Source organism: Molossus molossus, unplaced genomic scaffold (genome assembly GCF_014108415.1).
Source record: "Molossus molossus isolate mMolMol1 unplaced genomic scaffold, mMolMol1.p scaffold_m16_p_15, whole genome shotgun sequence".
Classification (NCBI taxonomy): Eukaryota; Metazoa; Chordata; class Mammalia; order Chiroptera; family Molossidae; genus Molossus; species Molossus molossus.
This window is the reverse complement of record NW_023425350.1, coordinates 26525577-26547474: the sequence shown is the minus strand read 5'-3', so window position 1 is coordinate 26547474 and position 21898 is coordinate 26525577. Positions and strand designations below refer to the sequence as shown.

General features: G+C 42.8%; 1 protein-coding gene across 3 annotated transcripts in view; it reads left to right on the top strand.

Annotated features, from left to right (window-relative positions):
- Positions 1-18150, top strand: part of SLC8A1 (solute carrier family 8 member A1) — a 277891-nt gene extending 259741 nt beyond the window's left edge. For all 3 annotated transcript variants that reach the window (XM_036262521.1, XM_036262520.1, XM_036262519.1), the window contains one exon: positions 14699-18150. In XM_036262521.1, coding sequence (XP_036118414.1) covers positions 14699-15075 — 377 coding nt within the window. In that variant the 3' untranslated portion in view covers positions 15076-18150. The remainder of the gene's footprint in view (positions 1-14698) is intronic.
- The last annotated feature ends 3748 nt before the right edge of the window (positions 18151-21898 follow it).

Below are 21898 nucleotides of genomic sequence, written 5' to 3'. Positions count from 1 at the left end.
CTGCTTGGCATTTATGCACGATGCCAGCTGGAATGCCCTCGTTATTCCTCAGCACACAGACTTCACATCCTGCCTTTTCCCAGGAACGAAGCATGAGCTCTGTGTGACTTGTTTATACTCTGCTTTATTCCAGAACAGGATTTAAAGCTGTAAAACCCTTCACATTATTCAGCCACCTTCTCTGGCACGTGACCCAGAACTGCTAACTCTATTGGCGACCGTATTTGTGGAGCTCAGCACATATAAATCCTGCGTTCTGTGCACCAGGAGAAAATGGCTTAGTTTGGTTCTATTATTTACAATCAGGAAATTACACGTTGTGTTTGTTTTCTTCCCTCCAAGCCCTCTGGAGCCCAGGGGGCTCTGGGGCACGGTCTGCGGCAAATTGCAAGCTATGATTAGGTTAGCTCGGTAAAAAATCATGGCTTGAGACAACAAGCAGGATTTGCTGTGGTTCTGAGCTAAAATGACTCCCCACTGGGGTCCGCAAATGGGCCCAGCAGAGGACTAATTGTACCTTTTCATCCCTGAGTTACCGTTGCAAAGCAACAAATAACCATAAATGTACAAAGGGCCGTGGAAATGTCCTTCTCTAAAGGACTCTCTGCATGAGGGTGCTTCAGGAGGCTGAAACATGGCAAACCCAAACCCCAAACAAGCCCCTTGTCAAACTGGAGGCCGTCAGCTCAGGCCGCCCAGAGCGGCCGGCGCTCAGTGCGAGGCTACATTAGAAGTGGCCACAGGTACTGCCTGCCCTTTGGTTGGTGCTTCTGAAGTTTCACTTTGAGGAAGAAAAGAGACAAACCTGACATCAGTGACTTCTGCTGTGTTAGGTATTCTTGTTCTCAGAATAAGGATCAAGCCCTGTCTTGTGCACCTGAGTTGAGACTACAGTGGAATATTAGTGTCAAGTAATATTCAGAATAATAAAAAAAAAAAATCGTCCGTGTTCCAACAGATGATTCCAACCACTAACTAAGAAGCCCAAACCGAGACCCTGACGCAACGTGGCATTCTTTATCATCAAATACTCAACGGACCTTCCCTCTACTAGTCATGAAGCACCAAAAAGGAGATTAATACCATTTTTTAAAAAATTAAAACAAAGGAAGGAGAATGGCACAATGGCAAGGCATAGGCTTAACAGCCATTCTGCATTGGTTTTCATTTACATTCAACAAACATTTCATGAGCACCTGCTAGGTACTAGGCCCTGATCTACATGGTGGGTGGAGGTGGAGAGATAAACAGTTTATGTTTAACACCATGAAGTTCACACTCCAGAGGGAGGAGACAGATACTTAAAAACATGACACAATTTCAGATAGCAATGAGGATGAACGTTGTGCAATAAAACAGGATTATGGAATCATGGAATAGAATGTGTATACATGGAGAGGCATCTTAATAGGGTGGTGTGACTGCTTGTACCACTAATCTTTGGCCAATTACCTAATTACTCAGACCTCTGGTTCTCCCGATGCAAACCTACTCAGGCAAGTCTAATCTTAGAAACTATGAGAAAATGTTAGTTTTTCTGGGTTCCACTTCAAACAATAATGCCTTTGAATTACATCAGGTCCTTGAATAATGTCCTTTCATTCTAAGTAATTTCATTATAACGTTGATGAGATGCCTCAGGAACTTAACTCTGTTTCTATCAGTTAGCCTATGGTAAAATTGGTTTCCTCATATGTTGTCTTGCCAAAGTCCCAAGAACCTATCGATGACCCTAAGTGAGGACTTAATGTGCTTGGTGTTTTCCGTCTCTGGCAGCTGGATGTTTATATAGCCTCCTCTCTCCTTACTAGCTAGTACCCAGTGCCCTGGGTTTTTGTCCACAACACCTGTTTGCCCCATCTAAATATTCCAGGTTAGTTATGACTTTGGAATATTCAGCAAATGCTCCACATTAAAGATCAGTGACTGAGATGATCCCATAAAGGTAGAGCATTTGCATTTAATGCTAGCAGTGTTGCAACAATAACCACATTTGCATAGCTTCATTGTTTAAAAAGTACATTTGTACAATTCACCTCTTTGATATCCACAGCAGCCCTGAAAGTTAGGCAATTTAGGTTATGTTATCAGATCCAGAGCATGGGGTGATATCTGGCAAGAACAGGATTTGATGAAGGATCCTGAAAATGAGCCTTCAGCGTAAGGACTTGGGCATCAGGGTAACAGAATGCGGATTATAATCCCACCTCACTCAAATTCCGTGTGACCCCTGGGAGCTTCAGTTTCCTCCCCTGACAAAATGAGGCTGATGGGACCGTTCATCTCAAATGTCAAGAAAAGCAGATAATATGACATCTGTGGCAGAGCTCTAAAAATTAGGATATTGTAAAAATAAGAGATATTGTCAAACGACTTTTATTAAGTATCTACTTAGAGCTGTGCTAGGTGCCGGGGAGACAGACAAGGACAAAACTTGACACTAGGGCTCAGCCTCATAGCATATTCTTAGCAGCTTGGATAGAGTCCCACACCTGGTTTCCTGGTTTTGCATTACAAATAACATCTCCAGGAGAGCCCACATACAAGTGATGAAAGACTTGGGTATTACACCCCTTCCCAGACATCTCAAGGGCACAGATCTCTTAACAAGTTCGCAGAAAGTATTTGTCAGGTCAAGTGAATACGCAAAGCAATTGTGAGTTAAAGCCAGTAAGACATACTGTTAGTAAATAAAATATAATGTTGTTGTAACACAAAATACAAAATTAAGAGAGGGTTTTGGCTTTGCTGTGCAGTCCCTCATTGCTTGACAGGAGTGGTGGGCAGGAAACTTAGACAAGCAAACATCTTCCCTCATAGCCCTTTTACAATCAGTGAAATGTGTTTTTTGGAAGAATTCTTGTTCCACTTTATGGCCTGTCCCAGGCACCTTCCTGACTCCAGACCCTAAGCCATCCCTGATGCCCAGGAAATGCTCTCCTCACACTTTACACCATTTGGAACACACCTACCCTGTATGTAGTATGAATGATGCCTTCCACGAAGTATACAACTACCATCAACATGACTTCTGAAACGACCAGAAAGGGCTAAAATCAACCCTTCATCCCTTCCCAGACAGACCCAGTCATTTATGTAAGACCACTTTAAAATGTATATTTAATAGCCTTTTAATAACGTATCATAAATAATACCTTCTTTTTAAATAAGAGAAAATCTCTTTGTAACAAGCAGAGAGTAAAAAAAGAAATCAGGCAAGCCCCACCATCCGTTTGCATTCTTGTATCTATCTTTCAAATTTTAAAATCCTGGGAAATTTAAATAAATTGCACAAAAATTTGTTTACAAAGACATATAAAATATTTATCCACTTTTTAATAAACTCAAACTAGGTATAATTATATCAACTGCTTTTTCACTTAGCAGTACGTTGTGAAATATTTGCTTTGTTAGTGTCCCTTACATCATGATTTTACCAACTGCACTGTTACATGAAATTGCACTTTATTTTACCAAAAGTAACGGACAGTTTGTTTCTAATTTCTCTCTAACATAAAAACTCTGTCCTTACCACCCCCATGTATAAACTTTCACACTGGTTCAATTATTTCTAAATCTTTAGAAGTAGGATTGCTGGACCACAGATTTTGTGGATTTTTAAGACTTTTGATAGACACGTATGGTTTTTGCACCACATGACTAATCCACAGGAATGAGTGAATGGGGCACATTCTACACCGAGGCAAGGCAAGGTTGAAGCAGAAATGCAAGAATTCTCATACCTTTCCGGAACCCCGCAAACCTCCCCTGTCCTTAGGTGTCACCTGCTGCCTCCAGTACCAGGTCGAAGTTTTATGCAGGGCTATTTTCTGCTTGAGTTGCACCTATTTGCCTACTTTTAATAGTGTTCATGTATTCCTGCACTTACAATGCACAGCAGTCCCTTCAAAGAGAGGACGTCTATGGGGAATAAATAACTGGGTAACTATTCACAGGGCAAAGGCACATGTTGGGTGTCTACAGTGTATTGTCCGGATCCATAGACTTAGCGCCACCCCATTCGAGTCCTTTGTCGCTCTTTAAGGCTACCTGGAGGTGAGAGTGGGTGGGGGGGGGGGGTCTTTTTTAATTCTCTCCTGATTTTTCTATCAGATCCTTCCCAGCTGCCTCTAGCTCTAGCCTGGCTTGGGTCCGATGGCTCTACCATCTCTAATGCAGGACTTGTAAAAAAGAGGAAGAGGATTTGAGAAGATTTAGATAGGATATGGATGTCCCATAAATAGAACAAAGCATAGAAGAAAGAACCAGGCTTCAACTCTAAGGAGGGTGAAGAGAGAGACAGAGAGAGACAGGTTAGTGGGAAGGAAGGAGAAGCAAGCTGGAGGACACCGGTTTGCGCAAGGCAGCCGCGGATTGTTTCTGAGGCGAGAAGTGACTTTTGGTTGTCTAATAACTGACCACTTGGCTTCGGAAAATGACAATTAATTCAGCTACTTCAGCCCCATAGCTGCCCTTCCTTTTCCCCTTTTCAAAATTAGCAAAATGTTGTGTAACTAAGTCCTACCCATGGTTTTATCCTCATGGACTTGGTATTATTAAAATAAAGGTTTATTATAGAAGTAATCAAATTATAGCTCAAAATTTAAAATATAAAAAGCTCGATGCTATTTTCAAACTAGGTTAGTTCAAGCCTATTTTTATGTGCTAGGAAGACAGTGTAAATGTAATGTCAGGAGAAGCCAGGAACTAAGGCATCAAAAAATTGTATCAGTCAATGATCTTGAATATTGTTCGAGCAGAACAAGAGGGCTTCCAAGAAGATAGCCCCTTCTTCATGTTTCTGATCCATGTGATTATAATATTTTGCTAAAGGAGTCAGGCTGATGTTTCTATAGAGAACAATTTATTCCTTTCCTTTCAAATCATCAGCTGTTTTAACATTGTACAGTTATAATCAGAGTTGAATATGATGAATTTTCTGGATATTTTCTTTGAACTCTTTGTCCGTTTTCAAATTGAGATATGTCAGTTTTCCAGTCTTTGTCAACACCCAGTATGCACATGGTCTCGAGCACAAGGTCCCAGTCAACACCCCACGTACGTGTGGTCAACAACATGATCGCCAGCTAAAGCCACCCTCCTGTGGTCTGAATCCTCGTTTCACCTCTTACTGGCTATACAACTTTGGAACATTTTCTTGTACAGGAGTCCCCCTTATCCATTTTGTTCTCCATGGTTTCACTACCCGTGGTCATTCACAGTCAAAATAGTAAAAGGATTATCCCAGAAAGAAACAATTTTTAAGTTTTACATCACACGCCATTCTGAGTAGCACGATGAATTCTCATGCCATCTCGCCCCCTTTCACCCAGGTTATGAAGAACTCCTTGGTTCAGCGTGTCTACACGGTAAAGGCTCCCCGCCCATTAGTCACTTAGCAGCCGTCTTGTATATCAGATCCATTGGCATAGTATCACAGTGCTTGTGTTCAAGTACCCTTATCTTACTTAATAATGGCTCCAAAGTCATGTGCATAACTTTTGTCACACTATATTGTTCATAAATTGTACCTAATTTATACATTAAATTTTATCCTAGGTATGTATATATAGGGAAAGAATACAGTATATATACTGTACTATCCGCCATTTCAGGCATCTGTCGGGGGTCTTGGAAGTATCCCCTACAGATAAGGGGGGACTACTATACTCTGGGATTCAGTTTTCTCATCTATAAAATGGGGACAATAATAGTACCTACTTCATCCAGTTATTTCATGGATTAAGTGAGAATCCATATATAATAAGCTCATAAATGTTAACTGTTGTTTTTGTCCTTATCACCACCCTCATTTTTGGACACCAAGGACAAACATATTCTCCCATAATCTTGCAAAAAGATTTATTAACCCTAAATCACCTAGCCAAGGAAACCATAATGAACATTTTAATATCATTAACATTTCCTTTGTCATCAGAAGAATCTGAAATATAAAAGGTAATATTTGTTGTACACCTGTTTTCTTCAGATATAATGCTAAGCCTTTTTGCATTACTTCTTTTAGTCATCTTTATAGCCACATAAATGGGGACGTTTGTTTTCCATATTTTACAGATGAGATATCAAAAGCTTAGGGAGCCGGTTTTGCTCAGCGGTTAGAGTATTGACCTGCGGTCCAGAGAGACCCGGGTTCGGTTCCCGCTAAGGGCACGTGCCTTGGTTGCAGTTTGTCCCCGGTCCTGGTTGGTCATGTGGGTGGCAGCCACTCGATGTCCCTTTCACGTCCATGTTTCTCTCTCTCTCTCTTCCTCTCTCTCCCTCCCACTCTACCTGAACAAAAAATGGAAAAATGTCCTTGGATGAGGATTGAAAAAAAACAGCTTAGGGAGGTTAGTTATCCTGAAGTCACATAGCCAATACATGGGTAATGGGATTAGGATCAGGTTCTATTCCATAGCTTAGTCTCCCTACTGCCATAATTAGATACGTTATTGAGGCCACAGTAATTAGGACTGGCCTTCTTCAGTGACAAGAGTGCTTACCCACAGAGTCACACACATTCAGGTGACCAGACCAAATCAGCCTCTTACAGTGGCCTCAGCTTACTAAATATCTCCATGCCCAGAACAATGATTAATTCACATGGACCAACTGGGAACTGCTCATCGTCCCGCTGCCTGTTCACCTGGTTGACCAGAGTCAGGAGACTTCACTCAAGTCAGTGAGTCAACCTCGTACCCCTTACTCCATTCGGTGCACATTGAACTTGCACCACTATAATTTGCATAAGCTTTTTTTGGAGGGGTTTGAGGGAGTAGACCAGCAAGATTCCCAAAGTGAAGGTACCAGATTTGCTGGGGCATACAGAATGTGGTCCCCTAAGAACCTCGTTCATCCAGGTCTCCAGAGAAAACCAGGTCAGAACACTGCTTCCTTGCTCCACACCCAGCTTTTTGGACCACGATCGGGAGGGGGAACAAGAGACCAAGCAGTTGAATAGAATAAGTACCATCTTAGATAAACTCAGAGTTCTTTCGAAGGTGTAAAATGTTTTTGTTGACATCAAAGTATTAGAACCAAGGATTAAAAACATTTTTTTTTCCATTTATTTTTAGAGACAAATGAAGGGAGAGGGAGAGAGAGATAGAAACATCGATGAGAGAGAACATCAATTGGCCGCTTCCTGCAGGCCCCCCACTGGGGGTTTTGCCCACAGCCTGGGCATGTGCCCTAACCTGGAGTCGAACCGGTGACCTCTTAGTGCAGGGGTTGACACTCAACCACTGAGCCACACTGGCTGGGCAGAACCAGGGATTTGGGTTGGTGGGAGGGAAGGGATAAACCACAGAGCTTATGTGCATGTATACGTAATCGGTGAACATAGACAACAAAGCTGGGATGGGGTGGGGGGAAATGAGGAGGAGGGTGTCAATGGGGGGAAAAGGAGAAGCATCTGTAACAAAAATAAATTAATAAAATAAAAATACAAAAAAAAAAGAAAAAATTTTAATGGACCCTATGAAGCTTGGGGTGTGATCAAGGAAGGAAAAATTTGGATCCTCTCTTGAGCATCTGTGAATATCATACTAAAAAGTAAGCCCATTCTGGATATGTTTAAGAGAGGAGTAGAGTATTATCTTTTGGGGTTTTTTTTTTTTCTTTTTTTTTTTTAGAATATCTATGAAATTACAGTTTGGAAGGTAGAATCAATAGCACTGTTGGTTTGTGCTTATTTTTTTCTCCGCCTTGTATTCCCTGAGAGGAAAACATCCCTGTTATTTTTCTCTTTTAATTAGAATTTATCTTTTTCATTAAATTTAAAATATACCGGGATTTTTTATTCATAATAGGAAACCTAATTCCCAGGGGAAACTCTGCAAAGTGAATTCGAGTTACTGTATATCAAAATGAAAAATAAGTTGTGTTTCTATAAAAAGAATGGTTGTGTTCTGTTGCTCTGTGTGTCGGAACTATTCCATACAGGGAGGTGCCTTGTCCTCATACAGATAATGGAATCAGGGCTGTGAGTGGTTCGTTAGTGGGTCTCAATCTGGTTGGGGGAGCTTTAGAAAACACCAGTGCTGCCCTGGCCAGTGCGGCTCGGTTGGGTGTCGCCCCTGCGCTGAACGGTTGCTGGTTCAAATCCAATCAGGGCACATGCCCGGGCTGTGGGCTTGACCCCTGGTAGGGAGCATGCAGGAGGCAGCCAATTGATGTTTCTCACATTGATATTTATCTCTCTCTTCTTCTTTCTCTAAAAATAAATTTTAAAAAGCATATATGAATTAAAAATGACTATCTAAAAAAAAATAAAACAGTGCTCAGACCCATCCCAGACAATGAAGCAGAAACTTGGGGTGTGGCTAGCAAGTTGGTATTTTTCATAAGTTGCCCTGGTGACTCTGATTTGCAGCTGGGGACAAAAATGAGCAGAAGCAGGTGTTCTGATCTGCCAACATGAGTTCTCTTGAGCTTTTTACTTACCTGCTGTTTCCTTCTTTTCTAAAAATAAGTCATGTCACCGTCTCCATTCCTTTTTCCTTCTCTTCAGGGACAACTTTTATGGGTAGAAATCTTAAATGTGTTTCCCTTTTTCAGTTTTTACAATCCCTCTCCTAACTGGTCATTAATCAATCTAGCATCTATAATTCCCTGATGTCTTAAACCTCACTTGGATCCAGCCGCTGTGGCTCAGTGGTTGAGCGTCGACCCATGCACCAAGAGGTCACCAGTTCTATTCCCGGTCAGGGCACATGCCCAGGTTGTGGGCCCGATCCCCAGTGTGGGGCATGCAGGAGGCAGCCAGTCGATGTTCTCTCTCATTGATGTTTCTATCTCTCCCTCTCACTTCCTCTCTCTCTAAAATCAATAAAGGAAAAATAATTTAAAAAAAACTCACTCGGAAGCCGAACAAGGACTCTTTTTCATAAGCCCGTGAAGCGAGTGTGTGCATGTAGTGAGGGAGTGTGATTTTCATACTTACTTGGGTAAATAAGTATCACAACTAAAGGCAAAGGCTTGTTAAGGTCCCCAGTGACAGCAGAACAATTAGCACATAAATAAGTAATATGTCCATGTGAATTGTTAAAGGGAAGACAAGAGTGCACAGAAGAGAAGAAGGCACGGGGGCAGGTTACACTCACCGTTACAGCAGACTCCTGCCTTTCAGCCACGGTAACATTGGGGCCTTAAATCAGTAGATCTCGACTTTTTATGGCCTGGGTTATACAGAATTTTCAAAATAAAGAATCTCTTTGATTTTTAAGAACAATTTTATGCTCTACTATATTTTTAAATGCAGAAGACCATAAAGTCAATACATCTGTAAAGGGTGTTATAACTCCCCAGAAGTTTAGAATCATTATGTCAAGTTAGAATTCCTTACCACAGATTGGTTCTCTTGGGATCTGGCTCTGATGTATTATAAAAATAGCAAATAATATTCAGCACTCATTAAGTGGATTCCGAGTGCTGTTCATGTTCTCGCATTTCCTTTGAAACCCTATAACGTAGGTAAGCTTCTTACCTGGCAAGTGGAAGAGCCACAATTCAACTAACTTAATAATTGACCTTCTCCCTTGGCCTTTCATAGTACACATGCTGGAACAGAGTTTTAAAAAAAAATAAGCAAAACATGACTTGAGTGGGAGGACTTCGGAAATAGCAGTGCCAGCTCCTCCACCAGCCCACCCAAGTTGTTTCATGAACAAATGACCACTATGTCCGAAGGCGGCACTGTCTCCCAGAGAATCAGCTGCTCCTTACCTCCCCCAATCAGCTGCCTCCCTAGAACTGAAGGCCCTCTTCATCCCAGCAAGGCCCCCGAACTGTGGGCACTTGGAGCAAGAGCATCTATTTCCATGTCTTAGAGCTTTGGGTCTCAAACTTTGGTGTACAAAATACCCTAAGACTCTTGTTAAAATGCACGTTTCTGTGTCTCTTTCCTCAGGGAGTCTGATTAAGTGGGTTGAGGGTGGAGCCCCAAATCATCATTTTTTAGCTAGGTTCTCCCAGTATTTCTGGTGCCAGTGATGTGCCAACTTGACTGACACACAGTGTTTGAAACGCAGCCATCGCTGCTCCCATTCATTCCATGTTTTCTCTCATGAAAGTGGATGGCTGGCCAGTATGGCCAATATGATTCGAAGTAAATAATTTTGCCAACACTTTGCATCTATTTTTAGAAGTTAAATGACTCTGTGCTGTGTGGTTTAATCTCTCTCTCTCTCTCTTTTTTTTTTTTTGCCATAATTTGATCAATGACAATAGCTTCAGGACTGGAGACCTACCTTTCTTTCTCGATTCTTCAAATATTTCATTTAGGTCATTCTTTTTTTTTTTTTTTTATCCTCACCCAAGGACATTTTTTTTTCCATTTTTTGTTCAGGTAGAGTGGGAGGGAGAGAGAGGAACAGAGAGAGAGAGAAACATCGATGTGAAAGGGACACATCGAGTGGCTGCCACCCACACGACCGACCAGGGCCAGGGACAAACTGCAACTGAGATACGTGCCCTTAGCGAGAATCGAACCCGGGTCCCTCAGGACCACAGGCCTACGCTCTAACCGCTGAGCCAAACCGGCCAGGGCCATTTAGGTCATTCTTTAAAAGGAGAAGATACTGTTTATTATTAGTCGATTCTGATGAAGCAAGGTGATCACAGACAAACCCCTACAAAAAAAGGAAAAGCACACCGAATCATATCTGTGGATTGAATCTTTTGCTGTATCCTGTGCAGCCCCCAACCCGTACAGTTATGGGGAGTCTTAGCGATGTTCTAGTCTAAATACTAGCTGCTGAAACCAGAACCTCGACAAGTGAAGAGTCAGGCCCAAGAACATACAGATCGTTAGCGGGGCCCAAGGTGTCTCCTTGACGTGGCTTCTCTCACTGCGCCACGAAGCCTGCACCCTGTGCTCCATCCCGTACGTGGTCAGTACTCACAGATGCTGGAGGGATGTAAGCATGCCCCCTCAGGCTGCGCTTCAGTTAAATCCCTGTCGGAGTCAGTTCCTGAGCACAAATCACTTGAGAGTTAATGGCCAGCCCCCAAAGTATGCTAAGAGTCAAGAATAAGACACATCGTCTGCGGTGAAACCCTTGCTCTAGACAATCCATAAATGTGCCACCTGCAGGACTGTTCTTACAGAAGACGTGTTTAAGGCTTCATCTTTATGTACCTATCAGGTTTGAGGAATTCAGGTAAAAAAAAAAAAACAATTTCTGCAGGGAAGGGAAGTGTGTCGACCTATTCCTGTATACCAACAGGATGCCTTGGCCAAGGTTGCAGATGGTGAACTCAGGAGAGGTCTACAGAGAGCAGTTATGTCCTGACTCTGTGATGTGTTCTTCAATTCCAGCCACACTGCCTCCAAACAGATCTTCCCTGTTATTGATTTACAGTCATGGGTGAGGAGGCAGGACTCTACGAGTAATCTAAAAATTATTAGAATTCAAGGTGGCAGTTAAAAGAAGAAAATTCTATTAGAAATCTGGCCTGAAGCATACTTGTAGGGAGATACACACACACATACATATATATATATACACAGTCATATGACTTAGTTTGTGCCAATCACAGTGGAAATCTCATTTATCCATGTTTGTATTTAATAGGCTAAGTTCTGAATATGATTGCAACCGTGGCAGTAGTTCTTTTGTGGGTTTACTTTGGGGAATGGCATTTGAACGGCTTTGGCCTTGTGCAGCCATAAGCAGGTTGTGGGCGTAGCATTCAGGGTCGGGCTCGACAGTGCCCAGAATAGGGCATGTGATGGGTTGCTCTATGCATTAAACAGCAAAGCAGCTACAGAAGGTGATTTTCAGAGATCCCATCACATTTCATTTGGAAAATGGAGTCGTCTCTGGTGGGGCTAAGGTTAATGGTTTGGATTTGCATGTGTTTCCACATTTTTTTTTTCATGGAGTTTGAACTGAAAACAAACAAAAGACCCAGGTAAATAAAACCAGCCAGACTCAAAGACGCCCCAAATGTGTTTTATTTACATGACAAGCTAGTCGCTTTGGCCACTAATGTTTAGGGAATCCAGAGAAAGGCATTTGCAAACAGGAAAGTATTCTTACAAGAATTCCCTTGGGATGTTCACAATAAGCTATTGAAAATGGCTTGAGGGAGGGAAAATCCCAACAGGCCCAAGCGTGTCCTCCATTTGAGGCAAAATGACTGGTGTAGGTGTTCAGAGGACCCTGGAATCTGATTTTACACCTCATTCCCTTCCGGCACTGTGGCAGAGTGCCACCCAGGACGCTGGGGTTTCTGCGTGGAGAGGGGCACCCAGAAAGTCCAGTGTGCCATGCACCACGGGCCAGGGGGAGGTGAGCAGCGTGGGGGGGCAGTGCCCCCACCGACACCCCGCCCACGGTGGCCAGCTGTTCACCACCAGGGGGTGCAGCAGTCAGATGGGCACCAAAGCACGTCTCAGGTGTCCTCGGCAGCAGCTCAGCTGTAGGCGGCTTTCTCCTGCCTCGGCCTCTGTTCTTTACTTTCCTTGCTCAGCAGCCTGTCCTTGAAAAAGGAAAGCAAACCAAGTTCATCTGCAGCAGCTCCTCGTAACTCTTCATAATGCCGTGTGGAAGACCATGAAGATTAGTCCTGCTTGGCTTTCACTCTCCGGCCCCTGCGAGTCCGACTGGGCTGCAGTGTGGGATCTGGGCGCACCAGCAGCGCCCAGCTGGAGGGGTTAGCAGCCTGCCTACACCCTCTCCAGCCTTGGCCCCTGACAGGAGAGCGTGGTGTGCGAGAACCCGCTGCAAAGTTCCTGAGTGACCTGAACCAAGAGGAAAGGAGGAGCCTCCCGGGAGGGGCCGTGGGGTGTAGACTGAGAATGTGCTCTGAAATCTAACAGATTTGGCTTCAGAACCCTTGTTCTCAGTCCAACAGCATGTCCCAAATTGTAAAGGAATAATGTCTGCTCCATAAGGCTAAGAGGGCTGAATGAGGTTATACATGGAGCATGTGTACAGCACAGAGAAAGCAGAGTTTGCCTCTTTGTACAATAGCAACTAAAACCTGGTTTCCATCACAGACAGCGATCAGAGTCGGTGAGGTGGGCCCTCAAGGTGAACCGGTTCCCTTTCGGAGAGAGGGTCATACCGCGGGTTCAGCCTCTGGAAGCCTGAACGGCCTCCCGGCTCACTGTAAAGCACAGGGACCTACAGGCTGCAGGCTGATATAAACTTAGATGCTCCATGTGTCGTTCCCATTGGAGATTTACGGAAGGATGGTAGCAACAGAATACCACCGAGGGGAGAAAGTAGCCCAGATATCATACAACTACAAGCATGCTCAGAGCACCCCAGGGATCTCAAGGGGGCCAGAGCACATGACACGACACCTGTAGCAATATCACACCTGCCATTACTAACTTTGCAAATCTGAGTTCAATTTGATAGTGATTCACATCTACTATAAAAGTACTGTGTGAGGTATTTTGCGGAGGCAGCCAGGACTTTGAGATCAGTAAGTAGATAATTGTATAGAGAAGAAATTGAGCATCTTGGAGGTTCTGTTTACATGGTTACTAAGGCGAGATAGTTCAGATCCTCAACTTTTAATAAACTGATCTAGCTGGCTCTATTCACAGTACCTTCCAAAACCACAAACACAGCTACTCTTGCTTTGCACCAAGAAACACACATCTTACATATTTTATGTTGACAATAGCTCTCTGAAGTGAGTGGCACTATCCCCATTTTACAGGCTAGGAAATCGAGACTGATTGAAGTTAAGTAATCTGCCGGGGTCACACATTCACTTGCGAAGGCGGGTTTGAGACCGCCTGGCGCACAGGGGCCCTGCGCCTGTGCTCTCCGCTTGGAGAAGTGGGGTCACTGCCGCCCTACTCCCTGTGCGCACCGCGACTCTCCCAGGCTCAGAAAGAGATGCGTGCAGGACCATTAGTGAACAGAGAACTTGAGGATGGTCGTTGGTACCCATGGCACAGTGGAAGGTAAGGTGGCACAAGGAACAAGCATTTGCCTTGAAGGCAGGAGGCCCGAGCCCAAGCCCTGATGTGGCTGCTTTCTCGCTGTGCCATGTTGCACCCCTTACTTATCATCTCAAGCCTGGTGTCATCACCTGAAAAGGTTCCTCCCCTCACAGAATATCACAACCAATGCAGTAATGTGGGCTAGCCTGTGCTTTCCCGTTCACAAGGCTCTGGGCGAATGCCAGCTATTCCTGTCACGCGCTTAGTTTCAATGCTATTGACTTGCTCTTGAACCTTGCAAATATCCCCTGACCCCGTAACTTTTTTATCTATAAACTAGAACTGATGATGCAGCATCTTTTAGTAATATCCCCCCGTAGCCGGAGTTTAACTTTAGTGACCACCTAGAATCCTTTGGCATGTTGTCAAGCCGGATTCCTGAGCCTCGTAACATTCACTCTTAAGAAGGAGCCCACAGGTTCCCGTGTAGATGAGCCATGATCACTCGGAAAAATGCTGCCCTGTAAGTTCAGTGTTACAAAGAACCGGGGTACCTGTGGGTAAAAAAACTTGACCAAGACCACCTGCAACCCTGAGTCCTCGAGTCCTGACATCTGGGTTCTGTTGCTCTGCCCACCCCACGGGGCCTCCAGTGACCGGCACACCCTGTGTGGTCACAGGGTCCCCACCCAGGTTGGATTCTGGAGTGCTCAGCTGCAGCTTCCCCCGCTCCACAGGTATCTTTCAAAGGCTAATCCGTGGCACTGCCTTTTTGTTCTTCCTCCGCAGACACTTTTGCAAGCAAAGTGGCAGCCACCCAGGACCAGTACGCAGACGCATCCATCGGTAACGTCACTGGCAGCAACGCGGTGAATGTCTTCCTGGGAATCGGTGTGGCCTGGTCCATCGCTGCCATCTACCACGCGGCCAACGGGGAACAGTTCAAAGTGTCCCCTGGCACACTAGCTTTCTCTGTCACTCTCTTCACCATTTTTGCTTTCATCAATGTGGGGGTGCTGCTATATCGGCGGAGGCCAGAAATCGGAGGTGAGCTGGGTGGGCCCCGGACTGCCAAGCTCCTCACATCCTCCCTCTTTGTGCTCCTGTGGCTCTTGTACATTTTCTTCTCCTCCTTGGAGGCCTACTGCCACATAAAAGGCTTCTAAAGGAACAATCAGATACAGTAAATTTATATATATATACATATATACATAAAAAAAATATGTACAATGAACAGAGGAAACTGACATTTGTCATGTTCTCTTACCTGCTGATGGAATCCAGCTTCAAGAGCATACTTACTAGGGCTGAAGTGAGAAACCATCACCTCCCATCCCCAGGGGCGTCGTCACATTGAACAAGGCGTGGAGGCAGGGCCATCTTTGCGGTTCGGCCTAGAAGGGCTGTGTTCTCTCCAGGTTCATACATCGTCCAGTCTTTGATTTGTTTTCTGTTTTGGCTTGTTTTCAGTGGGGGTTGGGAGGTAGTTGATGTTTGCCTTTTATTTTGTTTCATTTTCGTTTTTTTTGTTGGGAAGATCAGGGTTCTCGCTTCTCTCGTGGGAGGTGATGACCAAGCTAAATGCAAGTGGATTTTTGGTATAAGTTTAAGTCATTCAGATTATTTTCCCTTCCCCCAAACACTTTACAAGTTATTTTGGACTAAGCAAGGCTGTGGGCACAGAAGAAGCAGGAAGCACGTTTTCACCATGTTCCTAACTCCAAGCTTAGCTCTGGAATGTGAGCAGAGGTGAAGCTGCCTCCAAGAAGAAGCGTGGGAGCCGGACTGGAGCCAGGAAAAGTGATGGTTCCCGATACAGCTGATATTTAACGCTCTGATGCCTGGCACTCTTGTTCAACAGGTCCAAGAGTAACATGCCCAGATTCCCAGGAACGCACAAAATCCTCTATTTCTTCTCTCTTTAGCTCTGGATTGTGGTTAGCAAGGCCCTTATTCTGGTGTTCCAGCCCAGCTAACTCCCCAGGTCCCCCACCCCACCGCCTCCTGCTACCCACCACTCTTCATGCAAACAGAAAGAGTAACTCCATTCAAAAAGCATTTTCATCCTTTTCCATTTGCATCAATCCGTGTCCCAGTCCCCTGTTGCTGTCGCCTGGGATCATCTGTTGGTTTTATTTTCCAAAGCATCCATGGCTTGCACAATCCTGTTCCAGTCACGACTGAACATTTGCTCCTTCTTCATGTGCTTGTTTGGGAATGTTGTCATGATACTTGTTACCCAGTGCATGGACGAAAAACAAATAAAACAAAACAAAGCGTTACCTGTATATAGTAGAGTATAGCATACACTGTTCTCCCATCCAGCAACGTTAATTGGACATGGAAGACATAAGGGAGTTTTCTTTTCACCTGAGCTGAAACTTTTGTGTTGTTATTGAGCTTATGACTAGGGATTAAAGGAGAAGATGGCTTCTTGTTGTTCATGGAGCTGCACATTCATTTCTAAGAAGCAATAACTGTCACGTGGGAAGTGAAAGCTATGGCGAGGACAGCAGGCAAACTACAGAGTATCTCCATGGAGAATTAGCCATGTGGAACACACCAGAGGCCTCTAAAAACCACCTGCTGATTCGGGAGGGCCGAGGAGAGAGGTACAGAGACGTGGATGCGTTAGACGAGCCTAGGCTTCGAGAGCCTGTTTTCACAGCACCCCCCCCCCCCCGAAGTATTTATTTCACATCTGCTCTGTCTGGCACAGATGGTAGATAGTGCTGGTTTGTTCATTTTATTTTTTATGTCGAAGGCTATTTTGAGCCCTGTTTCTTTCCCAGTCCAGACCCCTTTGATTGTATCTGCAGTTCCTGAGTAGGAAAGAAGCCAGGCTGACCAAAGGGTCTTTACAAGGGAGTCTTCTCTACTTACGACTGAGGGATAAGCATTTAAAGGAGATGCGGGCCTCCCAGGAGGCCAGGGATTTGTAACCCTGGAAAGGGAACGGCTCTTTCTATTTCAAAATACCAAAGAGCATGGATGAACCCACCTTCCAAAGTAGTGAGTTCACTGATGAGAGAAATGGAATGTCACTGGTCCCCTCTCAGAGACCTCTCTATAAAGATTCCCAGGCTGGAGACACCCCTAACCTTCTGTATTGATTCAAAGATACATAAGAAATAGAAACTGTTGAGAGCTATTTTCTCTATTTCCACTTGGTGATTATGATCACTCATCATTTAATATAAATATCTGGTGACTGGATGAATAATTAAATGCTGGTTACCCGCTCAGTATGCCAAGTACTATGCTACCTCCTGGGGACTAAACCATGAAGGGAAAAGCCCAGATCCCTGCCCTCAGGGGGCCCACCGTTAATCTGATTGCTCTTTCTATGAGTCAAAGTTAACCCAGCCACGTGGGAACAGATTTATCTTGCAAGGAAAAACACAATGATGAAACTTTAAAAATAAACACATTGAAACTGTGCAAATACAATTGTTCAGAAAAGATACACAAGATCTTTCCTGAACCAAGAGTAGAAAGCGTAGATTAGGAAAAGTATCCTAGGTGTCCTTGGCCAATCTTGCAGATACATGCATCTCCTCATCTGAAACCAAGAAAGGCAATCGTGTTGGTATTCCGTACCACTGAGGAGGCCCAGTTAATCCCAGTTTGTATCTTGGTTTGACAACAGTACTTTTCTATGCCCCACCCTCTACAATTGTTATCTCCTGGAGACTCACCTCTGACCTGTCATGGCCCAACACACTGGTGACCTGACTCCTTTGGGGGTACATTCTAGCCCCCCGCTTTTTGGAAGATTTACTAAATGGAAAGCTAGCCTAGAAACACCAAGTAATTATTGTCAAGGGATATGAGTTGTCTAAACATTAGAAAGATCTCACACTTATTTTTAGCCATATTTGGAATGTCAATGATCCCATAGCAAATTGTTACAGGGAACTTTTGAGAAATTCTTACCATTGGTCAATTTCAATTTCAAATCTTTTGGGTTTGTTTGCTTTTAAAATTTTTACGTTATAGGGAAAATATGATTCTGGTTGTTCAGGGTTTATTAATAATTATAGTTGTGTAAAATTATTTTATTTTGTTTGATTATTCTATTATGTGTGTATTGTGCACAGCTTTAAAGGAAAATGCACTAATTGTGCTGTTCCTTATACATGGTACACGTTACTGACACAGACAAATAAAGTTTCTCATTGTTTCTGACTTAATCACTAGTGATACAGCATATTCTGTATGGAATATTTTCTCCCTTCTCATTGTCATCATCATTTTTTGTTTTCATGTTTTAAATAAAAACCCAAAAGGTATTATTGTGTAATTGGTATCCTCATCCAAAAGAAAGAAAACAGACATGCTAGTATGCAATTTCTGCAAATGTCAACCCTTTGGTTATTCAGTATTTCCTTTTTAATGTTCCAAGAGAGCACAGTATCAGAATATTGTCTGACAGTGTTGAGATAAGTGTTGGGCATTTCACCATTTCATTAATTGTTTTCTTATATCATTTAGTACCACTTTATCTACATCCTTTCTGCCTCCAAGACCTTGAGCCCCAAAACAGTAATACAACAGATCACTTTTTAGCGTTTGGAGTATTAGATCAAATCAATCAATCCCAATAAAATTGATCATCAGAAGTGTATAACTAGCTGTTTTCCCTAGTTGTCCACCACGTACATGTAAATGACCCTTTAGTCACCTGACCGTCTTTAGAATTTTCAGGATTCCTCATTATATTCATATATGGTCATGCGGGGAGCACTTTCCTATGTGAAGGAAATAAGGTACAATTTAAACATTTTCTTAGACCGATAATTAATGTTTCCTGGGACCCAATCTTTGGTTTAATATAAAATGAGCAGCCCACATTTACTTCTTTAAATGGCAAAAAGAATAATTAAATGACCAGAGTTGCCTTGACTGTTTAACAACCCTTCCACACAATGCCACAGCCAATGACTCTCGACCTTTTATAAGCTCGTTTGAATTCTTTCAAAGATTCTGATTCAAGCCTGCCACCAGTGACGATTTTATAGAGCTTTGGTTTCTGAGATTAACGACATAAACATACTAAGTTCTTTCTTGTTGCTTTTCAAAGGAAAAAAATTATAAAATGTGCTGCAAAGCAATCCTGCAGCTATTCTGAGAGGTGGCTGTCATCCACAATGAGAATCCCTAATGCAGCGCCTTTCCACTGGTGGTCTTGTGACTAATCGAAGCTCACTGTCCACACTGCCTTGCCCACACGGGGCTTGATTCATTGTTGATTCCACAGCCCAGGGCCCCTGATCCTAACCTGTCAAAACGAAGTGAGATTGATTTGCTCTGCATAAGTCTGAGAACTTTGTGGATGCAGTTAGAAAAAGAACAGATTTCCTCTGGTAGACAAGAAAGCCCTCTGTTCTCTAATAGTGACAAAACTTTCTTAAGAATGTAAATCAGCCCCTTTAAGATTTCTTTCAGTTTCCTGGCTCAAAGTGTAGAGTCTCTGTTTAGATTCTGGTTTTCTGTCTCTGATCTTGAGAAGTTACATCCAGAGCAAGTCTTAAGTATAGTTTCATAACTTCAAGAACATTTGGCCAGTTCATGATTGACCATGTACAATATTGGATCTCACCCTGACCGACCACTGGCATTCATCGTTTGTTGTAGTAATCACTTCACTTCACTGGGTCAAAGCATTCTAGCTATTGGTAAAAAATAATTTCAATCGACAAAAGAGTGCATTATGTAGAAGAGGCATACAAAATCATGTTTATCTTACAGCGAAAGAAAAGTGCTATTATGAGTGGATTCATTGGCTTTCATTCTAATCTACCTACGAATTTTTGCTAATGGATTGTATTACTGCCCTTCTTTTTAAGCATTACGTTCTCATCATGTCTAGACATTCATTGCCTTCTACCCATCATATTTCAAGTGTTGGGTGGTCCTGATGGTATTTCACCAACAAGGATAACACAAGAAAGGGAAGCAATTGTAAGTTAGATATTTTATTATTGGTGCTTAATTAGGCCATGGTTAATCACCTCCCAAAGCAGAGAAGGAGCAACCACTGAGAGGTGAGTCTCCTGAGGGAGAGAGTGTGTCTGCTTTCCAGCCAACAAGACATGGTGAGTATCTAGCTTTCTGTGACCTTTCTCCCTGCCTGCCACAGTGTTGAAATGACACACTCAGAGGCTCCCCCAATTTTCAGTTTTGTCAAAGGTCCTTTGATTTAATCCTACCCCCATGGAATATTTAAATTCATGGTCGTTGCATAAATTATTATTTTTTATTTATTTATTTGGAGGAAAAAAACATTACTTCATAACTTCAAAAAGCAACATGACATGATAGATAAAACTATGGCCCATCCCTTTGCAGGAAGGCTTGCTTGTCCAGAATTGCCCGGTCTATCTGTAATCATTGCCGTACTTCACAGACACTTGACCTGCTCATATTCTTTAGAATCATGCAGTCCTAACCTTTCCCAAAGAGCCAGAGAGGTGTCCCCTGGGGAATATGCAATCTTAATCTTTCTTTTTCCTATTTCCAACCCTTGTGGCTTCTCCATGGCTACTCCTAATGTGTTGATGGTGAAGCTGCATTGTATTTATTATCCTTAGTAATGCCCACTCTTACCTCTCAGGAAAGGGGAATGGCTCATGGACAAGTTTTTCTGAAAGGAATCTGTCACAGGGAGAATTAAATATAGTGATATTCACCTAGAAAACAATCACTAGATCATAGCATGTTATTTCTATAAATGTTGAGGACAGAGTATTCCCTACAGGTACACACTATAGCAGATTGTTGGTTTTATTCCTCTTTGGATCACCTTTTTCATGTTTCTGTGCCCATCTATCTAGGCATTTCTATCAAAATATGTGGATATGGATCAGGGATAAGGACCCTCACATACACCCCCAAAGGTGAAGCATGTAAACACAGAAAAACATCATGTAGTCTCCATGCCTCCAAGAAATATGAGGGGGTCAAACACTTCACTATATACAAATGGTAGGAAAATTCATGTTAATAACCAAACACAACAAAAGGGAAATTAGCTAAGGCCAATGTCACGGTGTCAGTTTTAACAGTTAATGCAGAGCCTAGTGCTCCTAACGTGTTGATGGTGAAGCTGGAACCGCCACATTCAAGAGTATGTTGGGGAAGGGGAACTTCGTTACCGCCCCTCTGCATTAGAAACTTCCTTCGCCTGGAAGGCTCTGGCCCAGAGATTTTCAAAGGCCTTTCCCCTACATTCCCAAGTTAAAACACTTCACTTTTAATTTACAGAATTTTTATTTATTTTTTATGTTTTTACTTTAAAAATTGTTTTGCTAACAGTTCACATTCAATATTATTTTGTATCAGTGTCAGGTGTATAGCACGATGCTCAGGCAATTGCATGTATTTTGAAAAGTGTTCCCTGTCATAGTTCCATCACCCACCTGGCATCATACACGGTTATTACCATGTTATTTTATTAGATCGCTCGAGGCCACATAATAGGACAATAGGTAAATTCTCTAAGAATATTTTTCCCAGAAGTGTGATTTTAGGTGTGCAATCACTCATATTCTAACGTGAGATCCCATTCTTTCCAAGTGGAAGGAACAATTCTATTAAATAACCAAATATATAACCACTTTCCAAAATATTTCACCTAAAAACTAAACAAAAGTCCTTAAATATTTCAAAGTGATGTGATCCACACACATGTCCAGTTTTGAGAAAACTAAATTTCTCTATAGGTACTTTTCTACTTCTTATGCGCATGTTAGCATTCAACTTTGAAAAATACTCCAAGGAAGAAATCTTGAGAGATTTCACATTCCCATAATGCCCATATAATTAAATAATACAGCTAAAATAATGATTTTGAGAGGATTATCTATGTGATTTTCAAGACCGTATTTTAAAATGAGAGAATCAACAAAAAGAATATGTCAATATTTCATCACAAACTACCCTTGTCGAAGATATTTAAAAGTTATTACCCTTAAGGAAGGTAGATTT